The 16,659-nt window shown below is 49.9% G+C and overlaps 8 protein-coding genes across 8 annotated transcripts; 6 read left to right on the top strand and 2 right to left on the bottom strand.

Moving 5' to 3' along the window:
* Positions 1-1,836: 1,836 nt before the first annotated feature.
* Positions 1,837-2,757, top strand: VFPPC_15695 (fumarylacetoacetate hydrolase family protein; the record flags this gene model as incomplete). The annotated part of the gene is made up of 3 exons (XM_018293448.1): positions 1,837-1,992; positions 2,046-2,123; positions 2,170-2,757. The coding sequence occupies 3 exons, from the start codon at positions 1,837-1,839 to the stop codon at positions 2,755-2,757; spliced, it is 822 nt and encodes a 273-aa protein (XP_018147965.1).
* A 321-nt stretch (positions 2,758-3,078) lies between these two features.
* VFPPC_03725 (early growth response protein) lies at positions 3,079-5,621 on the top strand (the record flags this gene model as incomplete). Its single annotated transcript, XM_018283194.1, has 7 exons — positions 3,079-3,257; positions 3,316-3,985; positions 4,041-4,241; positions 4,290-4,379; positions 4,439-4,489; positions 4,539-4,657; positions 4,706-5,621. The coding sequence occupies 7 exons, from the start codon at positions 3,079-3,081 to the stop codon at positions 5,619-5,621; spliced, it is 2,226 nt and encodes a 741-aa protein (XP_018147964.1).
* A 346-nt stretch (positions 5,622-5,967) lies between these two features.
* Positions 5,968-7,782, top strand: VFPPC_15694 (cytochrome p450 oxidoreductase; the record flags this gene model as incomplete). The annotated part of the gene is made up of 6 exons (XM_018293447.1): positions 5,968-6,312; positions 6,369-6,836; positions 6,884-7,027; positions 7,073-7,239; positions 7,287-7,536; positions 7,585-7,782. 6 exons carry the CDS (start codon positions 5,968-5,970, stop codon positions 7,780-7,782), a joined length of 1,572 nt encoding a protein of 523 aa, XP_018147963.1.
* Positions 7,783-7,898: 116 nt separating this feature from the next.
* VFPPC_03722 (2-Hydroxy-4-oxobutane-1) lies at positions 7,899-8,993 on the bottom strand (the record flags this gene model as incomplete). The annotated part of the gene is made up of 1 exon (XM_018283193.1): positions 7,899-8,993. The coding sequence occupies one exon, from the start codon at positions 8,991-8,993 to the stop codon at positions 7,899-7,901; it is 1,095 nt and encodes a 364-aa protein (XP_018147962.1).
* Positions 8,994-9,453: 460 nt separating this feature from the next.
* On the bottom strand, positions 9,454-10,902 carry VFPPC_03721 (hypothetical protein; the record flags this gene model as incomplete). Its single annotated transcript, XM_018283192.1, has 1 exon — positions 9,454-10,902. The coding sequence occupies one exon, from the start codon at positions 10,900-10,902 to the stop codon at positions 9,454-9,456; it is 1,449 nt and encodes a 482-aa protein (XP_018147961.1).
* Positions 10,903-12,693: 1,791 nt separating this feature from the next.
* On the top strand, positions 12,694-13,767 carry VFPPC_03720 (peptidase u61 ld-carboxypeptidase a protein; the record flags this gene model as incomplete). The annotated part of the gene is made up of 1 exon (XM_018283191.1): positions 12,694-13,767. The coding sequence occupies one exon, from the start codon at positions 12,694-12,696 to the stop codon at positions 13,765-13,767; it is 1,074 nt and encodes a 357-aa protein (XP_018147960.1).
* A 235-nt stretch (positions 13,768-14,002) lies between these two features.
* Positions 14,003-14,656, top strand: VFPPC_03719 (snoaL-like domain-containing protein; the record flags this gene model as incomplete). Its single annotated transcript, XM_018283190.1, has 1 exon — positions 14,003-14,656. One exon carries the CDS (start codon positions 14,003-14,005, stop codon positions 14,654-14,656), a length of 654 nt encoding a protein of 217 aa, XP_018147959.1.
* Positions 14,657-15,084: 428 nt separating this feature from the next.
* VFPPC_03718 (MFS monocarboxylate) lies at positions 15,085-16,523 on the top strand (the record flags this gene model as incomplete). Its single annotated transcript, XM_018283189.1, has 3 exons — positions 15,085-15,262; positions 15,327-15,509; positions 15,559-16,523. 3 exons carry the CDS (start codon positions 15,085-15,087, stop codon positions 16,521-16,523), a joined length of 1,326 nt encoding a protein of 441 aa, XP_018147958.1.
* Positions 16,524-16,659: the final 136 nt, after the last annotated feature.

The following is a 16,659-nucleotide window of genomic DNA, read 5'->3' as shown; positions in this document are numbered from 1 at the left end:
TGAAATGTTTCGGTGCATCTTCGCGCGACGGTTAGGGACAGACGGATAAAACAGCCCGAGGTAGCAGGCCGGATAGCTAATGGCACTACTGATGGTGGTGTTCAAAGTCCGGGTTAAGGAGACAAACAATTACCCGTCAAAGGTTAAGCCACCTAGCCGTTGACGGGTACAAATGCGCTCAATGTGATATGACTACTAGTAAACAGGCCAGGGCACTTGTCGGATACACAATATAGTACTTCAGTTAAACAGAGTCTAATCCACAACTACATATTCTCATTCTCTAGTCAAATCCTCCATCAACTCACGACAAAAACGCAGGAGGCAGTTCTGGTCCCCACACAGCCAGTGATTCATGCCCAGCCTCCAAATAAGAAATCGGGGTCTCAGAAGTAACAAGATCACCATCAGCATAATGTTCCACCATATTCCCCGTAGTGTCCCACCAATAGTCAAAAATCTGAGACCCAAGCACATGTCTCCCCAAGCCCCAGACCGACTTGTATCCCTTCTTAGCAAGCCACTGATGACCCAGATGTTGCGTGTCGTAGTCATGAACCTCAAACGAGCAGTGGTGCACATGCGTCGTAGGATTAGCACTAAGGAAGAATGAATGGTGGTCGACGGGCTTGTCTCCAAGATCAACGTGGCAAAAGGTGGTTACTATTTCCTTCTTCCCGTCTTTGAGAACGTAAATGAAGTCGGAGGGGACAATATTGAAGTTTGTAGTGTAAAAGGTGAGCATTTCGTCGAATTTGGTGGTGCATTTGCCAAAATGGCCCAACTGTGCGTTTGAGTAGGTAGACTTTTTCCATTATGTTCAGAAGAATAGAAGGCCTACCTTGTGGACGGCTGCAGGGCCGGGCGAGAATCTCTGAAACTTGCGCACTCGATTCTTGTCAATTCCATAATTCACAGGCAAGACATTAGGAGCATCTTGAGGAACGACGGGCTGTTGTCCAAACACCAGGTTCAGCGGAAAGCCGTCAGGATCGGGCACAGTAACCATGTACCCTCCTCCAGGAGCATTCGTCAATTCCTGAATCTCACTTGCTCCTGGGAGTTTCGCCGCCTTGTCAAGATCCTCTTTGGACGCAACTTCAAAGGCACCGCCAAGAAACTTTTTGTCTCCTTTGGTGGCGTAGTAGACGTAGTTATCCGGGCCATAACCGCGGTACCATATTTCGTTGTCTGTTCTTTTGGCAATTTCCATGCCGAAATCTGTTGAAGGCAACTTAGTTACCTGATTGATGGAGTTGGGGTCTGCGCTTCTTACCCATCAAAAAATCGTTAATCTCATCGAGGTTGGGGTGCTGATATCGCACATGAGACAGTTTCGTTAGTTTGATCCGGTTTTCCAAGTTGATATTTCGATGCTTCAGCCATTCTGCTTGAGATTCCAGCTGATCTCCATTTGCAACGGTGTCGGGCACGGCGGCGCCAGAATTGGGCTTCTGCGATTCAGAAGTCGTCATTGTGGGAGTACGGGTAGCGGTTTCGGATAAGACCGTGGGTACGAATATTTGCCGAACTGTATCTCGACAGAACAGTATTTGTGTGAATTAATGCCAATAATGTATAAACCAGTTAGTGTGGCAACTGAATGCTCTGCGACGTCACGCCGAGTATCATCAATGTCCCACGGTGGCACCTACAAGCCGCTTCCCCACACCAATGCTCACCACTTGGCTTATTGTGCCATGTCAGACTTCCTGTGGTGCCTGGCGCATAGTTCCATGAATATATTATGTTTATAGTTTCTTTCAACGCGAACTTGTAGTTGAACCTACCCAGAAATTCCGTTGTGCTGCGCAAGACGCCCAATCCACCTCCAAAATGGCATTCAAGCGACTAGTCAGGGTCTCCGAAGGGGGTCAAACTTTCTACGGAGATTTGATCAGCTCTAATGGCTCAAACTACACAGTGAAGAAGCTATTAGGGACCTCTTTCGAAGCTCTCCGAGAAACAGAGACTGTCGTGCAAACCAACAAGGTGAGTGGTTGACTGCCAACAGACTCGCACAGCGAGCTAACATTAAGTCCTAGTTGCTGTGTCCCATTGAGAGATCTCCCTTGGTTATTTGCATCGGTCTCAACTACAGAACTCACGCAGAAGAAGCCAAAGTAAGCTTACAAACTTCACGACACAAGATACCTCTAACATGCACAGCTCGCCATACCCAAATACCCAGCCGTCTTCACCAAGCCTGCAGACGCGCTCGCAGGTCCATTCGACACCGTCTACACTCACCCTGATACCCGCGAGCTGCTGGACTACGAAGGCGAACTAGTCATTGTTATTGGCAAAGACGCCAAAAATGTGTCAGAAGCAGATGCCTTGGACTACGTCCTGGGATTTACTGCTGGCAATGACGTGTCAGCCCGCAACTTCCAGCTCCCAGAAGTATCTGGCGGTCAATTCTGCTACGCGAAATCGTTTGATGGCTTTGCTCCCATCGGTCACACGCTTACCGCCCCTTCGGAACTGAGCAATCCTCTCGCTGTGCGGCTGACTACCAAGGTCAATGGGGTGATTAAGCAGGATTCCAATACAAATGACTTGATCTTCAATGTCGGTCAGATTATAAGCCACTTGTCGCGGGGGACGACGCTGCGCAAAGGTACGGTGATTATGACGGGAACGCCAGCTGGAGTTGGGTACTTTCGAAAAGAGTTCCTCAAGGATGGAGATGTTGTGGAAGTTGAGATTGAGGGCGTGGGCATGGTTCGGAATACGATTTCGTTTTCAGAGGGTTGAGAGTACAGTAGATCTTTGCCAGTCGCATTTCTAGAATAAGTTGAATTAGAAAATTCGTCCCTTTCGAAATTGACCCGAGGGAGTGGATCGTCCTTGTCCATGTCCGATATTTGCGGGGGAAAGATCTTGATCTTGATTGACTCCATGTTCTCGACTACAAGGTAACTCGATAAGCCCCACATCGGCATCGGCATCGGCGCCGCCAAAGACCGACGACCGACACTGCTCAACTCCAGCTCTTGCCATCTTGACTTCACTCAACTTCATCACAGATCCTTTGCCAAATCAGTTTGTACTGTACATTATCCCATCCAAACAATCATGATCCAACATAATCCCAAGTTGCGCAAGAGGCGGAGAAAGACGTCCAAGGAGGAACGCGTCTGCTCCATTTGCTCCCAGTCCTTCAACAAGGCCGAGCATCTCCTGCGTCACATCCGCTCTCATACTAAGGAGAAGCCGTTTGAATGTTCTGCATGCGGCCGCATGTATGCACGACAGTAAGTGGACTAACTCATCTGTACCTGATGACCCATATCTGACGCATCGTCCTTCAAGAGACACGCTCTTGAGACACAGTAGATCCCATCAACCCGCTCAACAGGACACACTTGAAAAGCTTGCCCCAGAAGAGCATCAGTACTCTCATTTGAATCAATCCGCGCCCATCTCTCCCCCAAACAGTCGTTCTATTGACGGCTCAAGCATTCTGGAAACCATCATCGCGGAAGAGAGTTCGAATCAGTCGCCCTCCACCGGGACCGGTCTCACCACAGCCTCTGACTTTGCCATTACGTCGCTGGATGCAGATGGCATACGACAATGTGACTTGCTTCCATACTGGAACTTTGACCATGACCCTCAACGGCCGTACTTTGATTCTCTGCTCAGTAATGACATGGACCTTGGTGACTTGAATATGTCGCTTTTGAACACAGCCACTGCGGAATCATTACCACAAGTACCATGTGGCGATGTCTCGAGGGGTATGCGGTTCATATTAGCCCCAACGGCTGAACCGTTTACGCCAGACGGCAGCAATGTCCGCGAACCGGACTCCGTAATTCAGCGAGCGTGGCACACGTACTGCAGCAATTCGTCATCTGGGTATGTGACACCCGACCCGGGGCAGGACCAATACGCCGTAGATGATGACTGCCATCGCGACTTGGTGGATAAGCTGCAACCACGGCTGCAGCCAGGCACATTGCCGTCAACCTCATTCCTGGTAAGTGTGCCAGAATATTGGAGGTTTAAAGTTCTTCTTGCTCACACACATCCAGGATCTATGCGTGCAAGCATATCTTTGCCACTTTCATCCCTTGTTTCCGATTATTCATGCGCCATCATTTAGACCCCATTCTCAAAATGGTCTGCTTTTACTGTCCATGTGCTCTGTTGGATCCCTTTTTATCGGGTCGTCAAGAGCGACGGCTCATGGTATAAGCATGTTTGAGAGGCTTCACAAGGCCATTTTGTCAACGGTATGAACACCAGGCCGGGTCAAATTATGTGAGAGCTGACATCTCTAGTGGGACACTATCCTCTCCAAGTCCGAGTCTGTCAGTCACAAAGCCTTTCAAGCGTCTGTAATTGGACAAATGTTTGGTCTTCTTGTTGGGGTAAGCATCCAGCGAAACTACGTTTATATTAGCGAACGCGTATCTGATATGGCTCATAGAGACCCAAAGATCTCATGCAAGTCGAATTATTCCACGGCACAATGGTTGTGGTAAGTAGACACACAAGCAATAACGCAATCTCCAACTAATCCCAAATAGTGGGCACGAAAACTGAAGTTATTTCGACTCAAATCCCTTGACGCGGACCTAGCACTTCTGGAGGGGTTAGCTCTGGAGCACACCTGGAAAATATGGATTCGCCAAGAGGAACGCAGACGGTATGTCACAGTCTCACGTACACATGACATCTCCTAATCACTCCACAGGACGGCCCTGGGTCTGCTTCTGCTGGATGCAGAAATTGCCCGTCTGTTCCACGACAAACCCGTGATACGCAATCTTTTGCACCAATTACCCGTAGCCTCCTCAGATGAAGCATTCGCCGCAGAGGACGCCATTTCATGGCGAAACATAATGCTCACCGAAAGCGCTCACTCCCTCAACATACCAAACTCATGGTCTTGCACAACCGTTCAAGAAGCTCAGTTACCAGATGTTCGTGGCACATTCGGACTCTACGTTCTTCTCCAACGCATCGGGGCATCAGTCAGTGACAACCACGAATCCGTCTCCCAAGAACCAGAAAGACAGCTCCAACATCAAAACATGCTGGTACTATGGCACGAAAAGTACCGGAATACACCAATGTTTCTATCGCAAGAGCGCTACTTCATGATCCTATGGCACTCTATCTTCATGCTACTAAATTGCGACCTGGACGTATTGGAGATCGCCGCAGGCAGAGACGGCACCGATGCCATGAACACTCAGAAGCACGCGGCTGAAGCATGGGCTAGCTCCTCACAAGCACAGCACTGCATGGCACACTCCATGCTCCTGCAACAGCAGTTTGAACAAATCCCCCTTGGTTCGGAGCCACCTCTCCACGCGGCAGCATGTCTGTACCGCTGCGGCATAGTATGGTACTGCTACGCTCGGTACGGAGGTACCTCTCCCAGGGGATCAGAGAGCACGGAAATGCCGGAGCTGGAATACCTCGGTATAGATGGGGATGGGGATGGGGTTTTACGGGACCAAGTGTCCGTGTTGTTGGAGAAGCCGCTGGAGGCGACGCTGCTGTTGATAGTCGATTTGTTGAGGAGGATTAGTCATTGGAAGGTGGCGGATAGATTTGCGGCTACATTGCTTGCATTGGTTGATGATGGACAGGGGCTTTACTGACCAAGAGGACTAGTCTGCTGAAAAAGGTGTAAGAGTACATAATAACCCACACAGATGGTTTGGATGCATAGTCCTCAGCGAAGACCCACGTCAACACCTACATTTTCAAGGTCCTCTCCTACCCCAAATTCTGTTTTAACCAGAGCTAGACCCTGCCTTGTGATGGTGGGATCAATTCAAGCCACAACCCCAGATATTGAAGCTTCCCCACATTCTCATGAACTCACAATGTGGGGAATCCCGGATAACGACGACACGTATATGTCTTGAGCAACAGCTGTCATGGCGAATATTCATTGTTCGCTCATTTTACTATTGCCACAGTTTTCATGATTCAATCCCAGCCATGACAAGCCAATCTGAAAAGTTGTCCCTCGTCGAAGGCTCCCTAGCCAAGCTAGCATCATGGCCCTCACTCTACTGGATTCTCTCAGCCATACTCATATATCAAATTATACGACACCTCCAGCAAATCTTCCGATCTGACCTACGAAACATCCCCGGCCCTACAACCGCAAGACTCACCTCCTACTGGAGACCATGGGTCCTCCTTGGTGGCCAATGCCCAGAGGTGTACTACAACTTACACCGCGAATACGGCCCATTAGTACGCACAGCACCAAACGTAGTCTCAATATCTGACCCCTCCGCCATCCCCAAGATATACGGCATCGGCAGCAAATTCCACAAAGTTCGCCACCCCCTAACCATCCCAAAACCAGCATCCCACGCTAACAAACACGGCAGTCCCTCTTCTACACCGTCTTCGATGTTGCCTACCAAAACTCCTTCATGCCAAGCATGTTCTCTGTCCGCTCCCCGCCACAGCACCAAGCCCTCCGCCGGCCAGTCGCCCAAAAGTTCTCCATGACGGCAATCAAGGCCATGGAGCCGTTTGCCGAGGACGGCATCGACATCTTCATCGCGGCGATGAAGGACCTGCAGGGGCAGAAAGTCGATTTCGGGGAGTGGCTCCAGTGGTATGCGTTTGATGTGATTTCCGCGATGACGTTTCACCGCCGCTTTGGGTTCATGGAGGAGAGGAGGGATGTGGAAAATATGATTGGGGATATTAGCACGGGTTTGGTTGGTGCTGCGACGGTGGGACAGGTTCCTGAGTGGCATGGCTGGTTGATGGGGAGTAAGTGGTTGCCGTGGATTTTGGGGACGCAGCCTTTCTTTAGGGTTCCTGATCCGTTGAGAACGGTTGTCAAGGTTAGTTGATGTGTTGTATTTGTGAGGATACTTGCTGATTAGTCTAGTTTACGGAGGATTGTATCGCAGAGTATGATCGCCATCCACCACAGGAGGATAGACCGGATCTCATGGGCTGGTTGCGACAGGTCAGCGTCAAGGGCGAGGCCATGCCTGATAAAGACTTTGTGAATCACCTTTCGAATAATCTTGTAAGTTGTTTCGATCTAGTTTCATTTTCTCGCTAACAGTTACAGCTTGCTGGGAGTGACACAACCGCCATATCACTACGAGCCATCATTTACTACCTCGTCCAAAACCCGCACTGCTACAAGAAAGCCCAGGCGGAAGTTGACGCCGCAGATCAGAATGGCCAATTGTCAAATCACATTTCCTACGCTGAATGTCTTCAGCTGCCATACCTGTAAGCTCATTGCTTCCCTTCAATCGATTCACTCTAACAGCAAACAGACAAGCCGTCATGAAGGAAGCGATGCGGTGCCATCCTGGAGTTTCCTACCCCCTGGAACGACTAGTCCCTGCTGGTGGTGAAGTGATTTGCGGGCAGTACATGAAAGAAGGTACAATCGTTGGAATAAACGCCGCGGTTATTCATCGTAATACAGAGATCTTTGGTGAAGATGCCCTGCAGTTTAACCCAGAGCGATGGCTGGGCTCCGACGAGGAACGCATCAAAAACATGGATCGGAACTTGATGACTGTGAGTCTCGCTTCACGACATGTTTTGAGCGTGTACTAATGAGTGTAGTTTGGTTACGGTTCCCGCACTTGCATTGGTAAGAACATCTCCATCATGGAAATGGGCAAGTTGGTTCCCACGATTCTACGTGAATTCGATCTGGAGTGGGCGTCTGACGAGCCGAATTGGCGGGTGTATTCATACTGGTTTGCGAGGCAAGAAGGTCTAATTCTTCGGCTAAAGTCGAGAATCAAAGAAGATAGATAGTTACACTAGACGCGCAGTGAAACATCCGCAATATATTGCCATTCCAACATACACACCTATTGCAAGCACTTCTCATAACACACAAACTTCACCAATTCCTTAAGCCTAACTAAATCTCAAGCCCTAAATTTAAATAACATCTCCGTATTCGTCTGCAATATCTTCTTCATATCACTCGGCCCAACAACATCATTCAAAGCCCTCACAAAGTCCGGCACCCTCTGCGCATCCACAAACGGATAATCATTCGCAAAAAGAACCCTATCCACGCCCCAGGTCTGAATGGCAATCTGCGTCACCGGCAGAGAAAACATGCCCGAGATTGCCACCCAGACTTGCCCACGCAACGTCTCGCCAACACTCCTCTTTAACCCCGTCGTCTTGAGGTCCAGCGTCCCGTCAAACCGCTGCATCATCATGGGCATCATTTCACCCTGATGGCCAACTACAATCTTCAGACCGGGATGCTTCTCCAGGGCTCCAGACACAGCGAGTCGGAGAACATGAATGGCCACTTCGTTGTGCCATCCCCACGCCATTGCTCCCATGGCAGCTGAAGCGGCTGGTTTTCCAGGAATGTCATAGTACACAGATTGAACTGCCTCTGGCGTAATTCCAGGATGCAAGTAGAGCGGCACATCGAGTGCTTCAAACTCAGCCAGTAGCGGATCATATTCAGGGCTGTCGAGGAATTTGCCTGTCCCGCCGATAGATCCCGCAATCATGGCGCCCACAAAGCCCAGCTCATTGACGCAGCGTCGCAGTTCTTGAACAGCTAGTTGCGGCTCATGGGCCGGTAGTTCCGCCAAAGCTCGAAAACGTGTGGGATTCGCATCAACAGCTTGCTTTAATCGGTCGTTGATCTGGCGGGCCATTCGGAGACCTGTTTCCGCGTCTGCATGAGTTGTGTTCACTGCGCTTCCAAAACTGAGAACTTGCATGGCGATGCCTCCTTCGTCCATGTCTTGGAGTCTTTGGTAGGCAACGTCGGTGGTACGTCCGCGAGCGTACACGAGGGCCTCGTGGTCGAGGAGCTTGGCTAATGTTGCTTTGGCGTGGCCGGCTGCTCCGGAGTTGGGGATGTCTTTTGTGATGTCTGGGAATAGGACGTGTTCTTCTACGCCTATGATTTTGATGTTTTTGAGTTCGGGGCGGAGGTAGATGTTTCCGGGGCCGGAGGTTGTAATTGGTCCTACGGGCTGTTGAGCCATTGTATTCTAAAGTTGTCTGTGGGGAAGATTGTTTAATTGTGTATATATGTAGTTTGGTGTTTAGGACGGCGGTTGAGTTGAAGGGGCATTGGATTATTGTAGATATTTTATACTTCTTTCTTTCTTAGTCCCCGCAGTCCCATTTAATTTATGTAGACCAAAAGTTTGGGTTGCCACTATCAATTGTCTCCGCTTAATATCGCCATTCTTTTTTTTTTTGTCTATAGATACTAATAGCTCAGACATGTTAGTAAAAGCTTCTTCTCGCTGGAAAGCATGCGGCTAGCTATAGTCCTAATATACTTGCCTAAAGTATGAAACGTTAAGTTTTATAGGCTAATCTCTTTGCTGCTTTCCAAGGCGATGTATATGCCTCCCATCTGTTCACAACAGCTTTTCGAATTCCACCAAGTTTTTCCCAAGACTCAAGTCTACACCTAGCCCGACGACCTGCATATACTTAATGGGTCAGAGTTAGAGTGTCGTAGATGCTTCCTCTGCCAGGTAGGGTAGTGGGTATATGGGGCAGCTCAAGGATCACCCGTACTGGACAGGTATCACCACGCCACTGAAGCTTGACAAGCCCATTCCAAGGGTCGAAGGCAAACCCCCAAACCTTAAACACATTCCTCCCAGTATTGACAAAGTATGGACGATCATCATGCGAGACCTTTGTGAACTCTGGCGTCCAACAAACCCCTGGCTCCGGGAAGCCACGATTAATATACTTGTACGTTTGAGTAAAGGCATTGAAGAGCGGGTGTAAAGGCCCGTGGCCAACCAAATAGCCCACACAAGTCACGGATGCAATCTGGTTGTCTGTGAGAAGATGCAAGCTATCTCTCACAGCCGTCGCTAGGTTCTCGTCCACCCTTATCGAGGACCAACCCATGCCCGTATCAAGTAGCAATGCCACGTCCACCAGCCGATTATTCCGAGCGCCTGGGAACTGGACGGCCCCTCTCAGTTCAGACCATGGAGTATGTGGGTTATTGCCGGCCAATTCTGGAGGAAAGGGTACAGTAGTGTTCGCTGGAGTTCCAAGCTGGATCACCGGGCCATTGAATATTGGGAACCGCGGCCACGACAACCGTGGGCTTGGCCCGTCCCAGATGCTCTGAGTCAGGCCGACTTGAACGCCATTTTCATTGATGCGCCAGCCTGGATGGAATGTGGCTGGCGGAGTAGCTGGCGGCACGGGATCTATTTGAGTGTCGCCTATGCTTACGATATTCAGCAACGGGTTTTTATCAGGCGTGCCTTGAGGTTGTCCGTCATAAGTTCGTCCATATCCTATTCCTAGCGTCGTTATGGAGCCTATTACCCTGACTCGCGTCGCGTCGTCGCAACTGTATTTCATCCTTTCCTCCCAACGCTTACAGTTCTCATATTTTTCGGTAACAGCGAAAACTGGTTGAAGTGTTTTTATCACCGGGGTGCTGTGCACAAATTTTACCTGGCGCTGTACCCAGTATCCTACATATAGAATCTCGCTGCTTGAGAGGTACTGCTGACCTTTGTTTGTCACCTTGGTTGGATCGGCTGGATCTGGCTCAGGCCGCTCCGAGGGCTGGAGATTCACCTTCTCCCAGTTCGTTACGATGCCGCATGTTCCGGTGTCGACGTCGAATGAATACCAGCGCGGAGTCATATCAGTCGGATCTGTTGGATCCGGCCCCTGCGTCCAGGGGCCTCCGGGGATGGAACGGTCGTAAGAGAATTGGATGCGGGCCTCGGGAGTCTCGTCGAAAGTGAAGGTTTCCGTAGGCTTGTCCGTCCGTTGGCTCCATGGGATTAGGGCGGTTATGCCCGTGTCCGGGTATGGTCCTGCTTGGGCGGCGAGTGGTAGGCTGCATGTGAGGACAAGAAGGTTCAACGCAAGAGGGCGGATATGAGCTTGAGGAAACATTTTGGCTTGGACGGGGGCTAGACAAACTCGATGCTGTATGGTGAGAACTTTGGGATGATGCCTGAAGGAATACCTATGATACCAAACCTACCAGGTTTTTATATAGAACTTGCTACATCTGTACTTAACGGTTCGAACAATGTGGGCATGGAGTGAGGCTCGGCTGTGGCTGCTGCGGAGTCAAATATGCCTTTGTATAAAGTGTAAAGCCCTAATGAAGCTTCACAGGGTCGCAGAACATGGCCCTTTGGCAGTTCAAGTGTCGCATGTAATAATTCCATTTCTGCGCTGGGTGAAATGATTATGACGCAGATGCTACCTGATGCATTGTGTATGGCTTCGTGGCTAAGCTTTGAAAACTAAGCAACTTTAAGTATCATGTAAATTAGATAGGAGACGGCAAAGGAGTCGAACGCCAGACAACTATCCTTGATTTTAAAATTTCTGTCACAGCACGGTGCCAGATTTTGGTACGGAACAACACATTGAGCATTGAAGCCACCTAGCCACTTGGCGGATCTACCCGAGGCTAATGCAGGGCTCAGCTGTTGGAAGTAGAATCGTACAGTGATTAGGGAGTTGGTTTTAACAGTCTAGGAGCTAATTAGCATTAAAGGGCGGCCATGGCATTAGATAGATATGTAAGTTTGGCCAGGAAGGAGTGAGCATGTCGACGCATTGATTCAAGTTGACGGAACATGCCACTCATACTCGCAGACAATGGAAATGTTTCCCAGCTTTGCTAGAGTTTCATGTAAATGGAGCAAAAAACGACCCAGACGCATGGTTGGAGTATTCTCAAACTTTTCAGTCCCTTCCAAGCCAGGCCGTTGTCATGCCCAGGAGCAGTCATCCCGTATCCTCCAACTCTGGGCTGTTGATGGACGTTTTACGGATACATGCACTCGATGGCCTGGCTATTTATTCTTTGATTTGTTGGCTGACTAGTTGAATTAAGTAATATCCAGGCTAGCATCTACTCCTCTTGTGAACGATTGGAAAGTGGCGCTAGTTGTACTCGGTCGCTCGACATGACAGTGACTTATGCATAAAATTAAACAGAGCTTCGATAGCAAAGACAACGCCACCAAGGGACTGGGCGGACAGGTCTAAACCAGAGTTTGAGGCAAGATATCGCCCGTGTCGCTTAACCGAGAGAAACTATGCTACGAAAGGTAGAAAGATGAGCCCTTGATGCGTGATATGCACGGCGCCAAGAATCGAACTGCCAGTATATTTGGCGATGGATAAATGCTTAGATAGCAAATTACAGGCAGCAATATTCTAAAGTATTTAGTTTAGTCTTCGTATGATTCCACTTTTTCTTGTAGGAAATGAAGAGTCTCTCGTTGCCCGCTTCACAGGGCATGTTATGCCGGATCGTCGTCCGGTTAAGTCGTGAAGTGTGACAGCCAATGTTACAATATGCTGTGACTTGGCTGATGTCCAAGTCCAAATTATCGTCCATTGGGCATGTATACTGTTAATACTCCAAGCGGACTCCTCGTCACAGTCAACACAACCCCTTTGATACATTTATAATGTCGTGAAACCCATTTATCAGCAACTTCTTCGTTGGGTTAGGACAATCCACCGATTTGGAATCATTTCGTTGTTTCCATAACTAACCCTTGTTGTCGCTTTAAAGCGGCACATGCTATTTAATTTTCACTCTCACTCACTCACTGCCCCACAACTTTACATTTGTAGTTATAATTGCTTCATTCGGCCAAACACCAGACATCTTCACCCAAACTCACGCACAACAAACCACACACAATGTCATACACAATGTCATCTACAACTCCCCCAGCATTAAAGTCAGGCGCAACAATCGCATTCATCTCCCCATCCGCCCGTCTAAACCATGTCCAGCCAGCAGTAATGTCACGCGCGACCAAAGTCCTCACCGACCAAGGCTACCTCGTCCGCGAACTATTCACCCAAGACGCCGGCACGCAATCCTCCATCCAGAACCGTCTATCAGAAATACGCACCGCCTTCACAGACAACTCAATCTCAGCGGTCATCTGCACAATAGGAGGCACCACCTTCACGGAGCTTCTTCCCGCGCTCATCGCCGACACAGAGTTGCACGCTGCCATCCGTGCGAATCCCAAGGTCGTAATCGGATACTCTGACATCACTGGCTTGCACTGGTTCCTCAATAAACTTACCGGTCTGCGTACATTCTACGGACCTGGCGCTATTCCAGAACTCGGCGACGCCACTACAGGTCATGAGAATTCGCCTGCTACCTTTTGTGCAAAGCATTTATTCCGTGCCGTCGCCAACACAAAGCCCATAGGTGAAGTCGCAAGATCGGCCGAATATGCGCCAAAGTCAGCCGCCTTCTGGAAAGATGCAACCTCAGTTGAACCATCTCAGCTTGCGCCATCTCCCAAATGGACATGGATCCGAGAGGGCAAAGGTCAGGGGAGGTTATTTGGCGGCTGTCTGACAGTCATGGCTCGGCTAGGTGGCGTGAAGCAAATTGCGCCGGACTGGCGCGGTCGAATCGTCTTCCTGGAGACAGCTATGAGCGACGATGATGTCGCGGGGAATCCCTTATTCCGCATAAAGGCAGCGGTTGCGGACTTGATAGCCCATGGGGTCTTTGACGATGCTCAAGGATTGGTGGTTGGGCGGCCGTTTGGCTATGATTCCAGCGAGATGCAAGGGGAGTACATGGACGTTATTAGGGAGTTGTTGTGTGAGGGGAGAATGGCAGAGAAGGCATTCCCGATTCTGTTTAACGTGGATATTGGGCATACTACTCCTATGGTTACTCTGCCGTATGATGCTTTGGCTGTTCTAGACTCTGCAAAGGACTCGTTTGCTATTCTTGAGCCAGGTGTCCTTTAACATCCATGGTTCCGATCAAAACTCGGGACATCACAAGTTCAAAGTGCCATTTATATCCATAGAATAATAACACAATACTACGAAAAATTAAACAGTTTGTTCCCGATGTTCATATAGTCCGTTCTGGTCGCCACGACATATCTGCGCCGTGCGGGATCTATGACGATGCGGGACTATATCAAGTTATAAACCTCACCTCCTCTCCCATCCCACAGACTACCAGCCAAACGCCATCATGTCCGCACGAACCGACAAACTCCTCAACGAGCTCGAAATCAAAAGCCTCCTCATCCGCGAGCGCTACTACAGAGACACCCACCAATGGACAAACCTCCGCCAGAGCTACCACTCAGACGTATCCAAGACCCAAATCAAGATATCATGGTCTGTCCGCTCCCCAAAACTCATCATCAGCACAGTTAACATTCCCAGGTATAACGGCAATATTGACGGCTTCGTCGCCGGCTCCGAAAAAATGGCCCGCAGCTCAGCCAGCACCTCGCACGCAATCCAGCCCGTAGAAGTACACATCAACGGCAACAAGGCCGTATCTGAATCCACGGGTGCCATCTACGCCCGTTTCAAATACCAAGGCACCTCATATGACTGCATCTCCTACGGGCGCTTCATCTCACGCCTCGAGCGGGACGGCAACGAGTGGAAGATGTGCACACTGGAGGTCATTTATGACAAGGACACTATCCAGCCGGTGACGCCGGGCGCGGCCACGCAGATACAGCTTGATCCCGAGGCGAGAGAGAGCTACAAGTGTCTGCATTGGGTGCTTGCGCAGAACGGATATGCCATTGATAGGGCGTTGCCTGGGACGGATCAGCCCGGGTCGGGGGAGGCGTTGATGAAGGAATGTTTCGAGTGGTTGGGGAAGTGATGCTGGCTTGATAGACTGTCAGTCATTGATTCGTACTCGAGGGTGTAAATTCTGAGAAATGTAATACATCAAGTCACCTTGAATGCATCGTCCAACAAACCGGTGAACCTACCTCCGGACTCGGTCACCCAGCGGTGTGCACATTATTTAAATGCACATCAAGACCATACAACACGCCCATCACTTCAATATTGTCATGAAATACGTAAAAATTAGGTCACGAACCCGGTGTCGGTGACGTTCTCGTCGTTTCTCATCCCCAACGGCTCCCGGATCGGCGCTTACCGACACAAAGCCGAGGTTGGGCAGACCGAGTCTGAAGCCCGACAATACATCAACAGCACAGACTAGAGTCTCGCGTATATAATCTGTATACATGCTTCGAATCTTGGTTGAATAGCATCGCATCTTAGCCTCGCTTCTTCACCATGTCGTCAATTGAGCTGACTGCTCGCGAGAGCCCAAATATCTCTCACTCTGAGTATGACGAGACCGAGAGCACACAAGGCCAAGCCCGAGTAGAGCACCAATTGGCGCCTACTGATCGAGGACCAGCAGCATGGCGATTACTCTGTATTGCATTCGTCTTTGAGGCCTTACTTTGGGGTGAGTATCTGTCACATGCTACCTTGATCACCGCTTCATTTCCTCCTAACTGACATGTACAAAGGGCTGCCGCTATCATTCGGTGTATTCCAGAATTACTACTCCAAACAATCTGAATTCGCAGGGAATCGCTACATCGCCGTCGTGGGAACCGTCGCATCAGGAATATCGTACCTCGGCGCACCATTCGTCATCCCCCTGATCAAGCGATACCAGCGCTACCAACGAGCCATGATATATTTCGGCTGTGAGTCCCACCACTCATTACACTCTCGAATTTACAACTAACGAAACAGGGGCTCTCTGTATTGTCGGCATCGTCCTCGCGTCATTCTGTTCCACCGTCGAAACCCTCATCCTCACCCAAGGCGTAGCATATGGCGTCGGCTTCCTCATCTTCTACTACCCCATTCTCAGCATGGTCAACGAATACTGGATCACCCGTCGCGGAATGGCATACGGTCTCCTGTGCAGCTCGTCCGGTGCCTCCGGCGCAGTCATGCCCTTCCTCATCCAGCTCCTCCTCGATCGATACGGCTACCGCACCACTCTCCGCATCATCGCCGTCTCGCTCTTCGTCCTCACAGGCCCTCTCATCCCGTTCCTCGGCGGCCGTCTTCCACACTCTGCTCAAACTGCATCATCGCGACCGAATTGGACGTTTCTGCGTAACCCCCTCTTCTGGATATACTCCGTGTCCAACGTCGCCCAAGGTCTAGGCTATTTCTTCCCGTCTCTCTACCTGCCCTCATACGTAACCAGCCTTGGTCTCAACAGCAAACTCGGTCCTCTCCTCCTCGCCGTGATGAGTGTTTCCCAAGTGCTGGGCCAATTCACCTTTGGCGTGCTCTCCGATCGCAATCTTCCCCTGGGAATGCTCACCTCTGTTTCGACCGTTACAGCCGGTGTGGCCGCACTCACTTTGTGGGGGTTTGCCACCTCGTTGCCGCTGCTGGTGGTGTTTGCGTTGATATACGGCTTTTTTGCGGCCGGCTATACGGCCATGTGGGCGAGGATGAGCACAGCTGTGACCAGCGATGCAATTACGATGCCTCTTGTTTTCGGGCTGTTTAATTTTGGAAAGGGCATTGGGAACGTACTCGCTGGGCCGATTAGCTCCAATTTGTTGTTTCGGGGGACCTCGTTGGGGAGTTACGGCGCGGATAAGTATATGCCGTTGATTGTGTTTACGGGCTGCAGCATGATTTTCGGATCTCTGACTTTGGGATTACGGCATTTGAAGTTGTTGAAGATTTGGTGACGGGTTGTGCGGGTTGCGGTCTCAACTTCACCATATGATAGGGACACAGGCTAGGCTTGTAAAGTGTTTTGCATAGAATCGGGATATTGATATAAAAACTTCTGGTTTATATGCCAGTCTTCTCCTTAAAGTAGGA

Source organism: Pochonia chlamydosporia, chromosome 2 (assembly GCF_001653235.2).
Source record: "Pochonia chlamydosporia 170 chromosome 2, whole genome shotgun sequence".
Lineage (NCBI taxonomy): Eukaryota > Fungi > Ascomycota > Sordariomycetes > Hypocreales > Clavicipitaceae > Pochonia > Pochonia chlamydosporia.
Note: the sequence above shows the minus strand (reverse complement) of the source record. Positions and strands in the feature narration are given on the sequence as shown.